We start from the raw sequence: 19,553 nt of genomic DNA, 5'->3' as shown, positions 1-19,553 counted from the left end.
GGATTTTCTAAAATAGTACATTGTTTATCCAGACAACCACATGAGCAGGTCTCTCACTTTCCACACCCTTTTTGCAGCCTTGGAAATGATGCGCTTAGTGGCTATAGGATCTTCCCCTTCGACACCCACCCCCTGCCCCCCATCAAACCCCAATGTTGGGATTCAGAGGCATGTTGTGCTGCTGTGTTTGCGGCAAGGCTGGATGAGCACAGGCAGGACGTGCCAAAGCCAGCCGCGGCATAGCCTTCCTGGAAGGCAGAAATAGGCACCACGGGTGCCTTATTCTGCCCCCACTCCCCTCCCTCTAACGGAGCCCAGGCAAGACCCCTTCCAAGACACTGCATCCAGACACAGGTGAATCCAAAGCCAGAGTCACCCTGTCCTGGGATCGCTCCTGGAAGCTGCCTGTGGTGGGTCCAAGTCCCACTCATCTCTCTGCCCCACTCTGAGCTCACTCCACAGCCCTGAGTGCGTCCTTTTGCTCTTGGCCCCTTCATACCCGGTTGCAGGTGTCTGGGCCTCAGCCTCAACACCCAGCGCAGCCCAGTCCACATGCCTGCCTGACTCGGTGGCAAAAGACCTGTAACCTCCATGCAGAGTGGATGATCCCCACCGTTCTTGCAACTAACAGTTTCGAATCTTCTTTCTAGCTTCCCCCACGCCACGAGCCAGACCCTGCTGGCCAAGTTCAAACAGCAGCATGAGGACAACAGGTACTTCCTCGGCACTCCCATCATGGAGCCAGCGTTCATCATTCAGCACTTCGCCGGGAAGGTGAAGTACCAGATTAAGGTACGAGTCAGGCCCACAAGGTGGGAAAAGATTCACATGGGTCATCTGGAGGTCCTCTCACTCTGGTCTTTCTTGGTCCACCCACTTTAGATCAGTCATGCTGGGCACGGTATTGGGGTGCTCAGACCTGACCCCACATCCGCAGCTCCACAGACAGAAACCATGTCTGTTGTGATGCTGGGTCCCAGCCCATCACCAGCCCTTCCCGTCCTAACACCAGTGAGTGACTGCCTCTTCCCCCACCAGGACTTCCGGGAGAAGAACATGGACTACATGCGGCCAGACATCGTGGCTCTTCTGCGGGGCAGTGACAGCTCCTATGTGCGGGAGCTCATCGGCATGGACCCGGTGGCAGTGTTCCGCTGGGCCATGCTTCGGGCCGCCATCCGGGCCATGGCCGTGCTCCGGGAGGCCGGACGCCTGCGGGCCGAGAGGGCCGAGCAGGCCTCAGGTATGTGGGGGAGGCCCAGTCACCTTTAGGAGTCCACTCTGAAGTGCACCTCCCAGTGGCAGTCAGCACCTTCACAGTGGTGTGCAGCCACAGCCTCCCCAGTTCCAGGACTTGTTCATCATCTATTAGAAACTCTACCACGTGTTTAATCTTTTAAATTTTCCTTTATTGATTTGAGAGAGAGAGAAACATCAACTTTTGTTCCGATTATTTATGCACTCATTGGTTGATCTTGTCTGTGCCCAGACCAGGGATTGAACCCAAAACCTTGGCTTACCAGGACAACACTGACCAACTGAGCTCCCCAGCCAAGACAGGCATGTAATTTAACATCATCACCCTCACAAAGCAGGAAGGTGTATCCCTGTTTTTCTGTGACAACCTGGGGCCCAGAATTGTTAAGTGGTTCCCTTAGGGCCACGGGGCTCCAGGCACCAGCCATGGGACTTCACTTCACCCAGGGCGTTGACGAGAAGGAGGACCGAAGGGTTAGGGCCTTTATGAGAAACAGGAATAAAAGGTTGCTGTTTGGGGATCAGACACTTCACGGTTCCCTACTTCTGCCCACATTGGAGTATCAGGTTGTTCCTTTAAGATGGGTTCAAGTCAGGACTGCAGCCTGGAGAAGAGACAAAGGCCTTCACGCTCCAGGTGACCCTCAGACCCCAAGTCCATCTTACTGTGTTCCCAGCAGCACTGAGCAGCCCTGGCATCCGAAGTCACCCAGGAGAGCTACAGAGAGCAGTCACCACCCCCTCGGAAAAGCTATACCGGTGAGCAATACCTTGATTTGTCCCAGCCGTAACTGGTAGGCAGCAGTGTTGTTAGAACCAGTGCCAGACCCCCATCCCCTGGACCCAGCCTAGGGGTGTCCATACCCAGCACCTGCTTGAACCCAAAAGACCCAGAAGCAGATGGCACCCGGCCGCCACTTTTCTGCAGCCAGGCCTTGCTTGTCATCTGCTTTAGGAAGATGTGGGCGGCTCCGTTTATGCAGGATCCTTTCCGTGGTCACATTGGGGCAGTTGTCAGGTGGGGCAGAGGGACCACCGGTCCCCCCCAAACAGCAGGCTTGGTTTAGAAGCACTTCCTCCCTCAGCCTGGCCAGGTCTGCTGGGGCACTTCAGTCGGAAACGCCGACACCTCCTTGTTGCACATTAGATAGGTGGGGTGTTTGCGGCCACTTAACAGTGCGGCCCTTCGCACAACCCAGTTTGTACTAATTGTAAAAGTGATCAGGCCCATGCTCCCAGGAAGGTGGGGTGAAAAAGGCCACACCAGACAGATGACTAAGGTGGTGACAGAGCCAGAGAGGGGCACCGTTTGAGCCAGATGAGGCAGGCAGTGAGGGCAGCACGTGCCAAGGCCCTGGGGCAACCGAGAGTCCCTGGCTTTTTTCTCGACACAAATCCCCAAGGAGTAAGTCACCACATTTTTGGACATCAAAAAGTTATTTTGTTTTTGTGCCCTTCGCAATGACTTTAAGAGATACATAAAAGTGTGAAGGTAGAACTTACACCTGGGTAAGTGACTGGATTTTGTTTGCCTGAAAGCACAGAGAGTCTTTTCCCTGCTTTTAAAAAGGTGGTGTTTTTAAATCGGCATTTCCATCCAAAAGGAGATGAGGGAAAAACCACGTATTCCCCCTACTTGCTTATGGGTTATTTTGGTTTTTCTTCCTGCAAAGACTGAAAGGTGGCCCCCAGCTGGCAGTCGCTGAAGCGGCGTCAGTCGCCCCAGGGCCTGGCCCCCCGGGCTGTGGGTCGCACCCCTGGAGCGTGTTTAGTTTATACAGATTCTCCCTTTCAGTGTCTCAATGCTAGATTTCTCAGTTGACGGCTCTGAGGAGTTCGATATTAACGCTTTTGAGGACATCTTTGCTTTCTATGAAAGCAAGAAGTAAGTAGAGCAAGGGCCTTCGAACCCAAGACCAGGGAGGCACAACAGAGGAGCTGGCCCCTCGGCTCTCAGTGCAGCGTCCAGGGCCAGGAGAGAGGGCTCAGGGAGCACCCAGGTGCCGGGTCCCGCAGGGGCACTCTCACCACATTCTGTCAAGTTAGGGAGTTACAGGTGGAAGCCACAGGCCTTGTCCAGAGCCCTGGCTGCTGCACTGACTGCTCAGGGCGTGGAAGTGAACGTGACTGCTCTGTTGTCTTTGCCCTCTGTGCCTCCCTGGAGGGCGAGGGAGCGGAGGTAAGTGAGGCTGTCCAGCCGGGCATGGTGCATGGAACACACGGGGGCTGCCGGTCGGGGTCTTTCCAGGCCAACTGCCCAGAGCTTAAACATGCACTTAAACTAATCGGAATAAGGAATTTGAAACAAAACCAGAACCTCCCGTCTTCATTCTGCAGTCATTGCTACCTCACTTCTGAAGGTCTGTCAAAGACATTTGTCAGCTAGACATCCTCCACAAATATCTTTTTTTCAGAGCACTCGGTTTTTGCCTCTAAGTTCTTCTCATTGTCACACACCAGTGCCAGAGCATGGGCCTAGAACGTACTCTCAGATCTGAACCTGAGCCCACAGTCATTGAACAAACCGAAGCTGATGAGACTGAGCTCTTCCGGGGTAAAGGTCTCCTGCAGCCAGGGTTTCCCACCCTCTGCTCTGTGCCGGTCACTCTGGGGCAGGGACCGTCATACGCTCCGTGGAGGGTTGAGCAGCATTCCTGGCCTCCACCCACCAGGTGCCAGTGGTGTTTCTCCTATGTGCCCCCCACGTGACAACCAAGTGTCCCCAGTGGGGAGGGGATGGGACAACATCACCCTGGTTGAGAACCCCTACGTGAATTTCAACTTATTCTTCCCAAGGCCATTTTAAGGAGGGTGGTAACAAGGAGGCTGACATGTGGCCACAGAATTGAGAGAAACTCATCTTCTTCAGAGAACCCCCTTCTGTTTTCAGCCTCCCCTGATGCTCTTCACAGACTCCAAAAGGCTCTTCCACGGGAGGCCTTTTTCAATGACGTGAGAAACCGTGTAGCAATATCCACTGGGACTGAAGTGGCCCGGGCTCCCCCAGAGGAGGGGGATCCGCTTTGGGATGGGGCCGCTCCCACCTGAACTCCCCCCACCTTCTCGGTGCAAGAGGGAGAGACAGCAGTGAGCAGGCGTCCCCAGCTGCATGTTTGGGCTCCAGTGGCCTAGGGACAGTCCCGACCGTGCCAGGGACCCCAAGGTGGAGGGCCCGCTGCTCTAACTTGGTCTCCTTTCTATCACTGTACCCCTCCACCCCTTCACTCAGCGATTTGCATGACCAAATCATCAAGACCATCAAAGGATTGCCCTGGCAGGGTGAGGACCCCCGTAGGCTTCTCCAGTCCCTCAGTCGGCTCCAGAAACCCCGCACCTTCATCCTGTGAGTCCTCCCAAGGCTGCGGGTGCCTCGCCCCACAAGTGCAACAACTGCCTCCCCCACTCCCGGGACCCAAACGCTGAATCAGCCACTGCAAGCGCTGCGCTCTGTCCCGTGGTTCCTTTCCCACACCAGCAGTTGCTCAGTTCAGTGGCCCTCGTAACACGCCCGCCCCAGGGTCTGTGTGGCCCAGATCCCCACCAGCTCCCTGGTGTCCCGCACAGCTTCGCAGGAATGCGCCTTGCACCAAGTGTCTAAGTCTAGATTTCCCCCAGACACACAGAACAAGGCTTTCTTCTTTCTTCCCCCTTTGCCACTGAGCTCATAAAGAAGCTGTCGGAAGTAGGACATGTGATTTTGAGGCCCTGCTTTGTGTAGACAGCGGTGTGATGTGGTAGGAAGGACCCAGAAGCCACATAAACTAGGTTTGGACCCAGACTCCCTCCTGATCACCGCCTGGCCCAAGCGCTGCAAGCTTTCGGCCTCCACCTACAAAGCAGGGGTGACGATGTTCGTGTGCACAGCCCCAGGCAGAGGGCCAACCGACCCACCAGGGCTGCCTGAGAGCGCAGCTCGTACCCACAAGGGAGCCTGCTTCCAAATGCCTTTTTACTGGGCCTCTTCCACCCCACCCCCCGGGGATCACGTTGAAACCTGATGCGTTAGAGCCTCTCAGCCGCGCACTGTGCAGACCTGAGGGGCCTATCGCCTCCACAGTTCCTCAAAACGAGCCAGGCTCTGGGGTTTTTTGGGTTTTTTTTTTTAACATTTTTTTCTTCTGTTTCCATAAAGTGTTGGACAGTCTGGGGGCCTTCCCTCCATTCTCAGCCAAAAGATCGGCTTTCATTTTTAACTCTGAGCCAGCGCTAGTCCAAGAGGCGCCCCACCCCAGGCCCCATTTAGTGTTCTGCAGGGCAGGGGGCCCGGCAGGGAGTTCTGTGGGCCTACTTCAAGTTTGCCAACATGCAGCAAATACAGCTGGGGCGCCTGGTAGGCAGTGAATCCTGCAGGGTCCCTCAGAGCTCTACATGGGGTGTCCCATCCTCGTGAGACCCATCAGCTCCCCCGGAGCCAGCCCTGTACAGATGCATGTTCTGCCATATAGATTACCAGCCTGCCTGTCCGGCTCCCTGGGCATCCAGGGGGCCCCCAGACCAGATGCCCCTGTCACCCAGGGGAGCCCGGCGCACAAGCCAGTAGAACACTGACTGGTCCTTGGGAGAGGCTGCGGCAGTGACCTCGTTGCACTTGTGCTTCTCAACTCCTTCCTCTCTGCACTCGCTCCTTCTAACCTGCCAGGCGTGGCTTGCTGAACTAACCCAGATCCAGATCCCATGTTCCTTGTGTTCACAAAAGCATTTTTAATGTTTTTGACAGGAAAAGTAAAGGTACCAAACAAAAGCAGATCATTCCAAAGGTAAACGCCTGCGACGCCATCTAACGCTGCCTTGCTCTCGTCTGTCTAGAGCACCTGGCTCAAGTCATCTTCCGGAAAATGGGGGCGGGGGCAGCTTTTAACTTCTCTGACTTCCTTCCTTCCTTCCTTCCTCTTCCCCTCATCTCCTTCTTCACCACCACCCCAAATTATCTCCTATTGAGACGATTTGGAGGTGGTGGTGTTTGGGTTTCTTCAAAGTAGAATTTGCACAGGTGGTATACAGAGGGGAACTCACTGTCTGCCTGAGAGGGGCGGGGGAGGGGCTCTGCCTGGTCCACAGGGAGCACAAACGGCACCAGAATTTATGCTGCTCAGAGGCAACAGACCCTTCGGTGGTCCTGCCCCACATCAGGGGTCTTTAGCTGCCAGCCACCTCCAGCAGACCCTACACCTCCTGGGTATCCAGGGAGAAGAGGCCATTCAGCCAGGGCGGTCCCGCTGGGCGGGGGTAGCCGAGACCCTGGGACTGGGTAATGTGCACCCAGGTGCCCTGTCTCATCTCCACGTGCAGCATGCAGATGGATTACGAAATTGGTAGAAGAGTAAGAACAGCCTCTAGCAGAGGGGCCAGTGCGCGTCCTTCTTGTCAGCCAATAGAAAGGGGCAGCTGGCGACCCCTGAGCTGCGCAGAAGGAAGGCTGTGCTCTTCGGCCCTGGCTCTCCAGGCCCTCGGGCCTCAAAAGAGGCTGTACTCAGCCTCCCAACGCCAGTGCCATTCAACAGACACAGCCCAGGCTCCGCCCTGTCAGGCCTACCTGCCCCAATTTCTGGTAGCACAGTCATGAGACCAGTACTGAGAGCCTGGCCCCCAGGGGTGTTTTCCTCTCCAGAATCAATGCCTCCTGGCACCTGTTGGGGCCTCAGGAGGGCAGGCCAGACCCAGTCTGTCTGTTTTAGAACCTGCTGGACTCTAAGTCCCTGAAGCTCATCATCAGTATGACCCTGCATGACCGTACCACCAAGTCCCTGCTGCACCTGCACAAGAAGAAAAAGCCACCAAGCATCAGTGCCCAGTTCCAGGTGGGTGGCCCATCGCTCACCTAGCTCAGCCAAAAGAAACTCAACATGGGCCCTTGGCTGGTGTGGCTCAGTGGATTGAGTGTTGGGCCTGTGAACCAAAGGGGGGTGGCTGGTTCGATTCCCAGTCAGGGCACATGCCTGAGTTGCAGGCCAGGTCCCGGTAGTGGGTGTGTGAGAGGCAGTGGGTCAATGTATCTCCCGCACATCCATGTTTCTCTCCCTCTCTTTTTTCCTCTTTCTCTCTCTCTAAAAAAGAAAATAAGTAAATAAAATCTCTTTTTTAAAAAAGAAAGAAACTCAACACCAACAGCCAACGTTGTCCCAGGATTCCCGCCCCTGGCAGTGTGTGGCGGCTGGGGCCAGATCATTCACCCTGGTGGGGGCCATCCTGTGCAGGATGGAGTGTCGGACAGTGTCACTGGCCTCCACTCACCAGTTGCCAGCAGCGTCCTCCAGCTGTGGCACAACCAGGAGGTCTCCAGACATTGCCCAATGCTCCAGGGGAGACAGAATCACCCCTGGTTGAGAACACCGAGTTTAAAAAGATCACGAGTTAGCATGTTCCTTAACGTAACCACTGAGCTTTGCTCAGTGTGTCCTTTGCTCGTGTCTTCCGTTTTGTCCCTTGCTGCTAGAAAATGTGGGGACACTTTTGGGAGGAGTCTAGTGGCTGCTGACTCTTTCCATTAGGTTTTCTCATTCCTTCTCTCTCTTTTACGTCTGAGTCTTCTGTGCCCGCCGCGGCTTCCTTTACAGGTATCTCATGTCGGAGGTCCCACAAGCCCCCTTTGGAAATAGCAGGCCAAAGACAGAAGTCACTGCATACACGGTCCCTCTGAGCCTGACACATGTTTTAAATCCCCTGAAAGAGTTTTTCTGGTCCTCTCCCCACCTGCTACCTGAAGCAGAGAGAACTGGATGACCTAGGAAGATGGTGGTTCTTAGCCACAGGGACCCCATAACTCCCTCGGGGCTCCCCAGGGTAGCGCAGCTTCCCGTCAGAATGTCCAGCTCTAACCCCCCATATCCCTCATCGGCACAGACCCCCTCAGGTGATACAGGCAGGCGACCGGATCCCCTGTCACTGAGAGGTGAGCACAGGGAATCTCAGCTCAGCACCCGGTTTCTCTTTCCCCAGACGTCCCTCAACAAGCTCCTGGAGGCACTAGGAAAGGCAGAGCCCTTCTTTATCCGCTGCATCCGCTCCAACGCCGAGAAGGTGAGCAACGTCCTCATCTCGGGGAGGTGAGGGCCGAGGTCTGCTGGCCGAGGGGGGACCGGGCAGGGAAGGCCTCAAGGACCCAAGTATTCACATAGGTTCTGGGAACCATACACAGGGCTGGGCCAGCGGTGGGGAATGGGGGTTGGCAGCAGGCAGCAAGGGCAGCCACAGCAGAGCTGTCTTCCGGAGCATGGCAGGGCCCTGGAGAAGGTTTGCTCAAGGTGGAACGGGTCTTGGGTGCTCTTCAGACACATCCCAGAAGCGACCAGTGCACAGTGTACCTAGAGGAAGGGGCCGAGGTCGTGCCACAGGGGCACACAGTCTGCTGCTCATTCAGAAGCAGGCTGGCGGCAGACTCAGCCCTCGATGCCAGCTTCTCTTACCCCAGGGGCTGTTGGCACTTTGCTGGGGGTTGTTTGGGATCTAGGCTCCTGCTCTGGCTCAAGTGACCCCTGGGCCAGGGACCCCTGTGGCTGTCTTTTCCCACACCCCTTATCTCTACTTTGCCTGTTCCCCTGGCTCTCCCCTATTCCTGGGGCGCTCCACTAATGACAGCCTGGCTTCTCCCTGCCAGGGGCCATGGCTTCCGTCCTCTGCTCCTCTCCCTTCCTGCCTTCCAGTTCTCCCAGGGGTGTCTTGGGGAAGGTCTTTGCCCCTGTTCTTCTGATGATAGACTCTGGGCCTTCCTCCATCAGGGATTCTAACCTCACCTTTGGGAAACCCGGAAAATGCTCCATCATCACTTGCTCTGAGCAGGGGCCATGCCAGCAGATGGTTATTTGAGTTAGAGGGCTGTCCTGTGCATTATAGGGTATTAAGCAGCATCCCTAGCTTCTAAGGGCCCACCAGATACTGGAAAAGGCACCTCCTTTCCACCCAGCTGTGACAGCACCGCCCCCATGCCATTCCCTCCTCTCCATCTACTTATAATAACACCATGGGTATGGAGGCCATGCCCCTGAGCTCCGAAGCCCCTGAGCCAGCGTCGTTCCCGGACCCCCCTTCCCCTTGCCCCTGTAGCAGCAGGCAGATGCCTATACCCTTGTCAGCCCCTCAGCCACCCCCTCCTTCTCTGGGCCTTCACCCATCTTTTCCCACCCACCTCCCCAGCAGTCAGCTCAGGGTCCCCTGTCCTGTGATACCTCTCGCAGGGGCCCCAGCAGCATCCACCTGCTTCACATGTGCACCTGGCTCCGCACTGCACCCCCAGACTGTGTCTTCCTCCCCATGGAATCCCCAGTACTCACTCTGATGCCTGGCACAGAGCACAGGTTCAGCACAAGTCTGGGTCAGGGTCCTTAGGAAAGAACTCTTTGCAGCACATAAGCCTGAATTGGGGTGGTAAGGAGTGACATCTGTCTCCTGCACAACAGGGCTTAGAACAGATCGGGTACCAGGTTTTCTAGAAAAGAGACTGCCCGCGCCCTGCTGCTAACCAGCCTCCTCTTTATTCTGAAATGTGTGCCTGGAGCAAGGAAAGGTGGATGTCAGGTGCCCACAGCTGCCGTGCTCAGGACTGTTCCACAGCAGCCAGGGCCCGCACATGTTTCAGACCATGTCCACATCTGGAATCCCGCGGGATCTTGTCCCATGGCTCCCCAGCCCCAGCCACATGCTTGGGCGTCTGCCCCTGGGCACCTGCCCTGATGACTTGCATCCTGTTTCAGAAAGAGCTGTGCTTCGATGAGGAGCTGGTGTTGCAGCAGCTGCGCTACACAGGCATGCTCGAGACCGTGCGGATCCGCAGGTCCGGCTACAGTGCCAAGTACACGTTCCAGGTAGGCTGAACAGGTGCGGCCGCCTACAACGCAGTGGAGGGCCGAGGGCCGGCCACCTCCAGTTCCAGAGAGAATACTGCCCTTTAGCGAGAACCTGTCAGGTTACCTTACACTAGGGCTTCCCCTCCCGGGACCACTGGCATTTGTACCAGATCATTCTCTGTCATAGGAGGGCAGGTTTCCTCAGAGGAGGTGGCTGGGCCCAAGCCAAGCCTTAAAAGCTACAGAGGCTTGAAACCAAGCAGGGAAGAGGGATTTGCACACACAGATCCCTGTGCAGCGCTGCCCTTTGCTGAGCACCATCTGTGGCGGACGTTTTTATACCCAACACTTTTATTCTGCCAACCAGCAGCAACAGGGCCCTGGTTCCTGTTTTCCCGATACGGAAGCTGAGGTCCAGGGAAATGTTGGCCTCAGAGATGGCTCCCGGGCATTCTTGAAACACAAGGGATCATTAGTAACTTCACATTGAAGACCAAGTTGTAGAGCAGTTCCTCAGTCACGGCACCGTTGACTCACGGGGCTGCGTCCTTCTCCGGGGTACAGCCATCCTGGGCACTGTAAGGTGTGGAACGACATCCCTGGCCTCCGCACACTCTATGCCAGTAGCACACTCACCTTCTGCCCCCAAGTTGTGACAACTCAAGATGTCTCCAGACATTGCCAAATGTCCCCATTGGTCATCATGGCCTGGATTGAGACCTCTGGCTTCATAACACCAGCTGGTACCAGTTGGGTGGTGCTTGAGTGAGTGCTGGCCCCAAAGCCGGAGGTGGTAGCCTATTTAGGCTTCCCCGTATGGCCCTGGGGACATAGCTTCACCATGCTGCACCTTTCTTTTCTTGTCCACAGAATGGAAATGCCATTTTTCTGACTCTATGTAAGTAGGAAAGGCAAAATTACAGAAAAGGGAGAAAATAAATGCTAGTGTGTTTTACTAATGACTGGCTCTTTGAATTTAACATAATTGTTTTCTTAAAAGGCGCGTCCTCCCATTAGGATCCAGCCCTCTAACGAGTGGTAGACTGTGAGCCCCACAAGGATGGCCCCACCCCCAGCACCCTCCCCAGCAATGCCAGTACCCGCAGGCCCTGGGTAGCCACTTACCAGCTGACTGGAAGGTCCAGTGCTCTGTGTCTGCAACAGTTTTCCCTGAGTTTTAGATAATTTTGGAAAGTCCAAGGTTTTAGCTTCTTCAATACTGTTTACATCAAACCAAGTTTCAGCTTCAGAAACTCGGCTTAATGAGAGAGCTGTCATCCTTCTTGGTGGCATTTACTTGGATTCTCTTCTCTCAACCGAAACCACCCAGGATTTCACAGAGCAGTTCCAGGTGCTACTGCCCAAGAACACCAAGCCCTGTAGGGAGGTGATCTCGGCCCTGCTAGAGAAGATGAACGTGGACAAGAGGAACTACCAGATCGGAAAGACCAAGGTCAGCATCGCCCCCCCAGACCCACACCCTGCCTTCCATCATGCACAGGGTACTCGCATGGTCCTGGGTCAGCCACTGAAACATAAGGGACTCTGCTGAGACAGTGTGTTTTGTGGGACCCAGCACGTTATTTCTTATACCTCTGCAGCAGGGGTTCAGGCACCAGGCCTGCTTCCGGTTTCCACACGTGTGGGTAGCAGATGGCGACATCATTCCACGGGGTATTCAGGGGCTGGGCTGTGACCACTGTCATGTCAGGCAGGTTCCTTCATTCGTCCTCCCTCCAGAAACCACCTTCCACCTCAGGGTGTGTGCCGGCTGCTTCTTGTCCAGCAAGTCCTGACATGAACTCCCCGTTATAATTTCACGTGATGTGAAAAATCCCTTCATGGTTCCCCAACACATGTGACCCAGCCATTCCTCTCCAAATATTGACCTAAAAGAACCAAAAACAGGTATTCAAACATTCTGGTATAAATTTGTATTTGTAGTGGCATTAGTCACCATCTCCACAAGGAAGAAACAACCCAAGTATCGATGAGCGGATGAATGTAGGAACAGAACGTGGTCTGTCCACACAGTGGGATGTCCCTCAGCCCTGATTCAAGGATGAACCTTGAAAGCATTACACTGAGTGGAAGAAGGCAGACACAAAAGGCCACATAGCTTGTGATTCTTTTTAGGTGAAACATCTAGAATAAGCAAATCCATAAAGACAGAAAGCAGATTAGCAGTTGCCAGGGTCAGAGAAGGAGGGGGTGTTGACTGCTCACTGGGACAGGGTCTCCTTTGGGGGTGACGAAATGTTCTGGATTAGATAGAGGTGACGGCTGCACAACACTGAGTGCTCTGAGTGCCGCTGAGTTGTGTACGTGGTCAGTTTTATATTATACGAATTTATCTCAATATATTTCAAAAAAACGCTTTCCTCCCTGACTGGTGTGGCTCAAGGGGTTGGGCATCATCCTGCACACAGAAAAGGTCGCTGGTTCGATTCCCAGTCGGGGCACATGCCTGAGTTGCAGGCCAAGTCCCTGGTTGGGGGGTGTGAGAGGAACCGATCAACGTTCCTCTCCCTCTTCCCTCCCTTCCTTTGTCTCTAAGAAAACCTTTTAAAATAAGCAAACAAATAAAAGACACTCCCCTTGGTCAGATCAGTCAGCACTCCCAAGGTAGCTGCACAAGCCTCCTGGACTCCGGGGTTCTGGGGTCCTCGCTGAGCCCTCCTCTGCCCACAACCCCAGGTCTTCCTGAAGGAGACGGAACGGCAGGCCCTGCAGGCAACGCTGCACCGGGAGGTGGTACGGAAGATCCTGCTCCTGCAGAGCTGGTTCCGGATGGTGCTGGAGCGCCGGCACTTCCTACAGATGAGGCGGGCCGCCATCACCATCCAGGTATCAAATGGGCCCAAGGGCCCGGGTGTGGGGGCAGCCATGGTGATGCACGTCTGGCCCCATGGTGATGAACGTCTGCTGTGCCCTCAGTCCTGCTGGCGGTCCTACCGCGTTCGACGGGCTCTGGAGAGGACACAGGCAGCCGTGTACCTTCAGGCCATGTGGAGGGGCTACCGGCATCGGGTGGCCTACCAGCGCCGGAGACAGGGCATCATCCGCCTGCAGAGCCTCTGCAGGGGGTACCTGCAGCGCAAGAGGTGAATAAGGCCCTGCCCCCGCCCAAGAGTGTTCCAAAAGTTTACTCACCCACAAGCTGCCTGAAGGTGGAGCTATCAGAACTTCATTCTGGATGCAGGGAGGCTGGCAAGGGCCTGGTGGGAGTCCAGCTATCAGGGCACATAATTTCCAGAGAGACTTTCCCGGGCTGGTGGGTGGTGCTTACAGCAAAGGCCCAGGTCACCATCAGAGGCATTTGGTCACCGCTAGGGACACCTGCCCCTCCCCACTCCAGGCCTGTCAGTCGAGCGCTGGGATTCAGAGGGAGTGGTTCAGGCCACTCTGGACCAGCCCACGGTGGGGTCCCCTGCCACCACACTCCCATGAAGCTTGGGGGTCTGCCAGGTCAGGGCCCCACAGGGATTCAGTGGTTTCTTTCCTTTTTTAAAGATTTTATTTATTAATTTTAGAGAGATGTAGGGAGAAAGAGAGGGAGAGAAACGTCAATGTGTGGTTGCTTCTCACATATCCCCTTACTGGGGACCTGGCCTGCAACCCAGGCATGTACCCCAACTGGGAATCACACCAGCAACCCTTTGGTTCACAGGCCAGTATTCAATCCACTGAGCCACGCCAGCTGGGGCTTAGAATTCAGGGGTTTCTTAACAGGTCTCTGGCACAACAGACCTAACAAAGATACTCCTGAACTAGCCAGGCAAACCCAGGGCAGAAATGGCCATGAGAACAGGGCCACTCCCCTGGGTCCCCCTTTCCTAGCCGAGAAAGCCAAAGACTGTGCCTGGGCCCCCCAACCTAGCCCACAGGTAGCACAGGGGTCTTACCAGGGCATGGCGCAGAGGCCCCCAGCAACCTGGGTGGATTCTGGGAGCTGCAGGTACATTTGTTCCTGAACCCATGCCCTTTACTCTCTTCGCACCAGCTTCCGCCAGATGGTCACAGAGAAGCAGAAGGCGGAAGAGAAGGAGAGAGAAGCCCAGCAAGCCTTGAGAGAAGACACTGCAGCGAGTGGGCCAGGTCCGGAACCACCGGAGGACAGTGGGCATTCGACACTGGAGCCCGAGGTGACCCCGAGCCACGAGCCCCCGGCAGAGAGCCTCCACCCTGAGACAGAGGACCCCAGCCCAGAGAAGGTTCCCTCACCCCAGAAAAACGCCACTGAAGGTCACGAGAGAGCGCCCAGCAGCCGGGAGAAGCGCGAGTCTCGGCGGCAGAGAGGACTGGAGCACGTGGAACTCCAGCATAAACACATCCAGTCTTGTAAAGATGAAAACACCCTCAGAGAACCTTCAGGAAGGGTTTCTCCAGAGCAGGAGGAGTGCCTCCCCCAAGACAGAAGGGAGAGCAGAGAAGATGAAGCCTCCTCAGACACAGGGACGGATATGGAGAACTCTGCTCCTGAAAATCCACCCGAGGGACCACCACATGCCACGCCAGTGTGCCTTGTGCCCAGAGAAACCCCACAAGTGCCCCAGGACTTCACGGAAAGGCCCACCAGCCTGGCTCTGGACACCAGGGCCAGCACACCAGCCCCCAGCACCACCCCTGAGATCCCCCAGGATAAAAGCAAGCCAAGTGGAAGGGCACAGGACAGGCCTGATAGCCCTGGAGGCTCCACCCACATTCAGCGGTACCGGGACCTGGCCTCCGAGCGGCTGGCTAATGCTGTGGAGCTGTGGCGGGGCAAGAACTTGACCTCTGCCAGCCCCAGCACTATGCTGAGCCAGTCCCTGGACCTTAGCGATCGACACCGGCCCACAGTGGCCTCGCTCACACCCACAGAGTAAGCCCCACGCCTCCTTCGTCTGAGCACGGTGGGCGGGCAGGGCAGGGCAGGGCAGGGGACTCACCATCAAAGCCTGGCAGCAAGACCAGCCTCGCATGACAGCACGTGGGGCCGGCTTATTCACTGGGTGGGGCTGCCCTATGCACTGTAGGGTGCAGGTGTTTCCAAAACACATGAGTAGCTCCATGTTCAAGTGCTCACACCATATAGGTGGGGCCCTAAGGAAGGAGGGAGAGGTCCAGCAGGGACGAGGCACTTGCCAAAGCCACCTTGCTGGGGACTGATGGAATGCCAAGCCCTAGGGTCTCCCACTGAAACCAGCTGTGTTCACTGAGCAAGCACCTGGCCTCATGGCGGGGGAGCGGGTTACACTCATTCAGGGGCTGGAGGAAAAGTACCCAGCTCTCAACTCACCCTGCCTGACCCTAATTTAGCCAAATACCAGTGACTCCAAGTACCAGATCCTTGTCCCAGAGGCCCACTTACCGAAGGAAAGAAGAGTGGAGGTGGACAGGTGCTTCTAGGGCCAGCACCTGGGGCTAGCTCCCTCTCTGGGTATCCCGTGCACTGGGGTGCGGAGCAATGTCCCTCCCTAGTCTCCACGCATGAGATGCCAATAGAATTACCCTTCAGTTATAAAAACCAAAAACACATCTGAATGCCTTCTTTTCGATAACAGCCACGTTGTTCTGTGATCTCACAGGGAGAGGCGCATTTCACTATCCACCAGTGATGTCTCCAAGCTGCTCCCCGCCTCAGCCCAGGCCAAGACTCAGGTAAAGCTTCAGGCTGCAGCTCTCCCCTCAGGAAGAAGGGGGGTTGGTGGACAGAGCGCACAGTGACACGGGAACCCCTTGCTTCCCTCCAGCAAGGCTGCCTGCCTTTGCTTACCCTGCCCGCTTCCCTCACAGCCTCTGTCGGAAAGTGTGGACGGCGAGCCCAGCACAAAGAAGGCAGCCATCCATAAAAAGAAGTCAGGTGATGCGTCTGCCGGCCCAGACCTGGGGCTGTCCCCAGGCCCCCAGGCCGACTCTAAGTGAGTGTGGGGTTGCGGGGGTTGCTCCGGCCTCCAGTGTTGGAGTGGTCTGGCTCCTAAATGGAGCTGAGTCGGGCAGGGGCGTGCTCAGTGGCAGTTCTGGGGCAAAAGGCACTCATGGAGCCCATCTGTCTCACCTCCTCTGGGTCCAGATGGGCTCCGTTTGGCTCTCTATGGAGTCAGAACCAGCTGCCCTGTCCCTACCTCAGTGCCTCCTGGGTCCTCGGGTAGGAAGTCTAGGCCTAGGCTCTGTCCCCAGAAGCTCCTACCCAGATGCTATGTGTGGTTCTGTCCCAGAGCAGAGAGAATGGGCTGCAGAACAGAACTGATCCAAAAAGGCTGGGGAAGGCGGGGTAGAGGCTGTAGGGGGAGGTAGGGGCCCCCACCACCACCAACAGGGTGGCTTCCAACAACATAAACCTACCCTCTCACAGTCCTGGAGGTCAGAAGCCCAAAATCCAGGTGTCACAAGGGCCCACTTCCTCTGGAGGCTCCAGGCATCCTTGGCCTGTGGCTGCGCCTCCGTCCTCACATGGCCTTCTCTCTCCTGTGTCATCTCTTCTCTTGTCTCTTGTAAGGATTTGGATTTAGGGCCCATCTGGGAAATCCAGGTGATTTCATCTTGAGATCTTTCACTTAGTGTCTTAGTCCATTTAGGTCACTATAATAAATACCACAGACTGAGCAGCTTAAACAGCAGGCACTTAGCTCTCGCTCTTCTGGGGGCTGGAAGTCTAAGATCAAGGGTGTCGAGCACATTTGGTGTTTGGTGAGAACCTGCTTCCTGGTTCTGAGAGAGCATGTTCTCTGTGTCCTCACGCGGCAGAAGGGACCCAGGTGAGCTCTCTGGGGCCTCTTCAAGGGGCACTAATCTCATTCATGATGGCTCTACCCCCACAATCTAATCACCTCCCAAAGGCCCCACCTCCTGATACCATCACATTGCGGGGTTAGGCTTCAGCATGATTTTTTTTGTCCATAATTAAAACTTTATTGAGCCCTGGCTCATGTGGCTCAGTGGATTGAGCACTGTCCTGCGAACCAAATGATCACCAGTTCAAATCCCAGTCATGGCACGTGCCTGGGTTGCAGGCCCGGTCCCCAGTTGGGAGTGCGCGAGAGGCAACCACGCATTGTTTCCCTTTCTCCCTCCCTTCATGTCTGTCTAAAAAATAAATTTAAAAATCTAAGAAATTTTAAGACAGCTTTAAGAAAAAAACTTTATTGAAAAACTGACACCAAAATAGATCACTGTTTTATACTTACAAAATTCAACGTAATTACATTATCCTGGTAGATTGATTGACTGTGAGGCTTTCTGTGACATAACACAAATTCAGGGAGTCGTGCACCATGAGCCTTGCTTCTCTCCAAACGCTCGCCCTTCTGTGGGCCCGGCCCCTCCTCTGCCGGCTGGCGTAGCGGTGCCGCGCGGCCTGCACACACAGCCACCGGCGAAGCGTGGCTGAAAACCATGGTAACCTTGTAGCAACCTGACATTTTACATCCGTAACAAAAAAAATTGGACTTTGAACTAGCCATTTCTTTTTATGTCCTCTCATTTCCTCCTCCAAGGATGGATGTAGCAAAACTCTAGCCAAGGGCATGTTGATCCTTTCGCGAGCCTAGCCCGTCGCAGTCTCCGAGGTGACGCTGGGGCCAGCAGTGCTCAGTCAGCATCTGGCATCTACTTCAGCATGTGAATTCAGGCAGACGGGCTCAGTCTGTAACATCCAGTCACATCTGCAGAGACCCCTTTCCCCAATCGGGTCACACTCATAGGCCCTGCGGGTCGGCACCAGGACACAGCGCTTGGGGGCCACTGCTCACCTCACCAGGTACCCAGCAGCCTCAGCGCACAACTCAGTGTTTATTTTTTGTCATTTTTTTCCTAACCTTGTGCCATAAAAACATATGAGGATGAGGAGTGGTTTTGTTTATGTTTTATGTGAAAATGGGGTCAACATCTGCTCAACATCTGGCCTTTTCACCTGACTCCTCCATCATGACTGACGCCAAAGCTTCCAGTTCCATTGGTAACAAAGAAAAGGGTTCTTGATCACTTGTTGGTAAGACGACCCTTTCTTTGGCCTCACATCTGCTTTCATCCCCTAAGGCTTACACGGAACCCTGTACTTTCTCCTTCAGGTCCACGTTTAAGAGACTATTCCAGCATAAAAACAAGGAAAAGAAGTACAGCCTGGAGGGCGTGGAGGAGACAGAGAGCTCGGGCCCTGGGCAGGTCGTGCTGGAAGCTGCCACCATGAAGAAGAATCCGGAAGGTTGGTGGCCCACAGTCTCAGGGAGGGACAGCAGAGCCACTGGGGCCCTGAGATGTCTCTTCCCAAGGGGCCTGGGGCAAACAGCCTTGAGGCGGATCCCTACCCCTAGAGGCGCTTTCCGGTTGTGGCCCGTTTGCAGCGGTGACCGTGCCCCGAGAGGCCGAGCCAAATTCTGCCCCAGAACTCGCTCTCACCAGCCGCTCCTTCTCCCCAGGGGCCTCATCTGGCCACCAACACCGCCACACCACAGGTGAGAAGCACGGCAAGGAGCCGGGAGGCAAAGGGAAGAAAAACCGAAACTTGAAGATTGGCAGAATCACCGTGTCAGAGAAGTGGCGGGAGTCCGTGTTCCGCAAGATCACCAACGCCAACGAGCTCAAGTACCTGGATGAGTTCCTGCTCAACAAGGTGGGCCCTCGAGGGGCCGGGCTGGGGGCCAGGGCGGGGGGGCGGGGCGCAGGGGCAGTGTGCACAGGCTCAGGTCGGGGCCTCCCCAGCAGGACTGTCACCACCCAGCAAAGTGTTCTGAGCCGCCCTGGCAGGCTGGAAACAGCAAGTCCAGGAGCACAGCTCTGACACAGAAAGTGGCACTTGTTCCTCAGGTGGGCATCAGCTCGTTTTCTGTAAATCTGGCCTGAGCTGGCAGAGGACCGCTAGTCACTTACATTCCTTTTGATCAGCACAGAACAGTTGTCCAGTAGTATCCAGAGGGAATTGGTTCCAGGACCCCTATATAGACCAAAACCTGCCCTGGCTGGTGTGGCTCAGTGAACTGAGTGCTGGCCTCAGAGTCAAAAGGTCGCCAGTTTGATTCCCCGTCAGGGCACATGCCTGGGTTGCAGGATGTGAGAGAGGCAACCATACATTGATGTTTCTCTCTCTCTCTTTCCCTCTCCCTCCTTTCCTCTCCTTTCCCCTCGCTCTAAAAAATAAATATTTTTTAAAAGACTAAAATCTATGGGTGCTCAAGTCCCCCATATTTGCATACAGGCTGCCATAAGGTGTGCCTGCCTGTCACTTCACTCATGTGAATTCAGTGTAGTGTTCAGCGCATGGCTTATTCAAGTTCTGCTTTTTAGAACTTTGTGGGACTTTTTTTCCGTTGCTTAAAACTACAGATGCAAAGCCCACAGATATGGAGAACCAACTGTATTTAAGTTTTGCTGCAAGATGTCTGTGTGTCTTCCTAGGGGGGCTGGACAAAACCTGTGCAGCCATGTTACAATCCAAAGCATCTGATTCTGGGACGAGCCTGTCCCGAGGGCCATGGTGAAGGGTCGTGGCCCTAGGCTGGAGCTGTCTTCCGCATGCGTGTGCGCAGACATGGGCGT

The 19,553-nt window shown here is 55.3% G+C and overlaps 1 protein-coding gene across 11 annotated transcripts in view; it reads left to right on the top strand.

Moving 5' to 3' along the window:
* MYO9B (myosin IXB) overlaps positions 1 to 19,553 on the top strand; it is an 82,090-nt gene that overhangs the window by 53,571 nt on the left and 8,966 nt on the right. For 5 of the 11 annotated variants that reach the window (XM_037029019.1, XM_037029017.1, XM_037029018.1 and 2 more), the window contains exons 12-28: positions 651 to 792; positions 1,039 to 1,243; positions 1,935 to 2,016; positions 3,053 to 3,142; positions 4,487 to 4,600; positions 5,975 to 6,014; positions 6,933 to 7,055; positions 8,194 to 8,274; positions 9,945 to 10,055; positions 11,368 to 11,490; positions 12,735 to 12,884; positions 12,975 to 13,141; positions 14,041 to 14,901; positions 15,608 to 15,680; positions 15,816 to 15,940; positions 18,089 to 18,222; positions 18,437 to 18,630. In XM_037029019.1, the coding sequence (XP_036884914.1) occupies positions 651 to 792; positions 1,039 to 1,243; positions 1,935 to 2,016; positions 3,053 to 3,142; positions 4,487 to 4,600; positions 5,975 to 6,014; positions 6,933 to 7,055; positions 8,194 to 8,274; positions 9,945 to 10,055; positions 11,368 to 11,490; positions 12,735 to 12,884; positions 12,975 to 13,141; positions 14,041 to 14,901; positions 15,608 to 15,680; positions 15,816 to 15,940; positions 18,089 to 18,222; positions 18,437 to 18,630 (2,815 nt within the window). The remainder of the gene's footprint in view (positions 1 to 650; positions 793 to 1,038; positions 1,244 to 1,934; positions 2,017 to 3,052; positions 3,143 to 4,486; positions 4,601 to 5,974; positions 6,015 to 6,932; positions 7,056 to 8,193; positions 8,275 to 9,944; positions 10,056 to 11,367; positions 11,491 to 12,734; positions 12,885 to 12,974; positions 13,142 to 14,040; positions 14,902 to 15,607; positions 15,681 to 15,815; positions 15,941 to 18,088; positions 18,223 to 18,436; positions 18,631 to 19,553) is intronic. The other 6 variants (XM_037029021.1, XM_037029026.1, XM_037029016.1 and 3 more) reach the window with 5 other exon arrangements.

Source organism: Sturnira hondurensis, unplaced genomic scaffold (genome assembly GCF_014824575.4).
Source record: "Sturnira hondurensis isolate 20B ecotype Veracruz unplaced genomic scaffold, ASM1482457v3 Scaffold0020119, whole genome shotgun sequence".
Classification (NCBI taxonomy): Eukaryota; Metazoa; Chordata; class Mammalia; order Chiroptera; family Phyllostomidae; genus Sturnira; species Sturnira hondurensis.
This window is presented reverse-complemented; position numbering and strand designations above follow the sequence as displayed.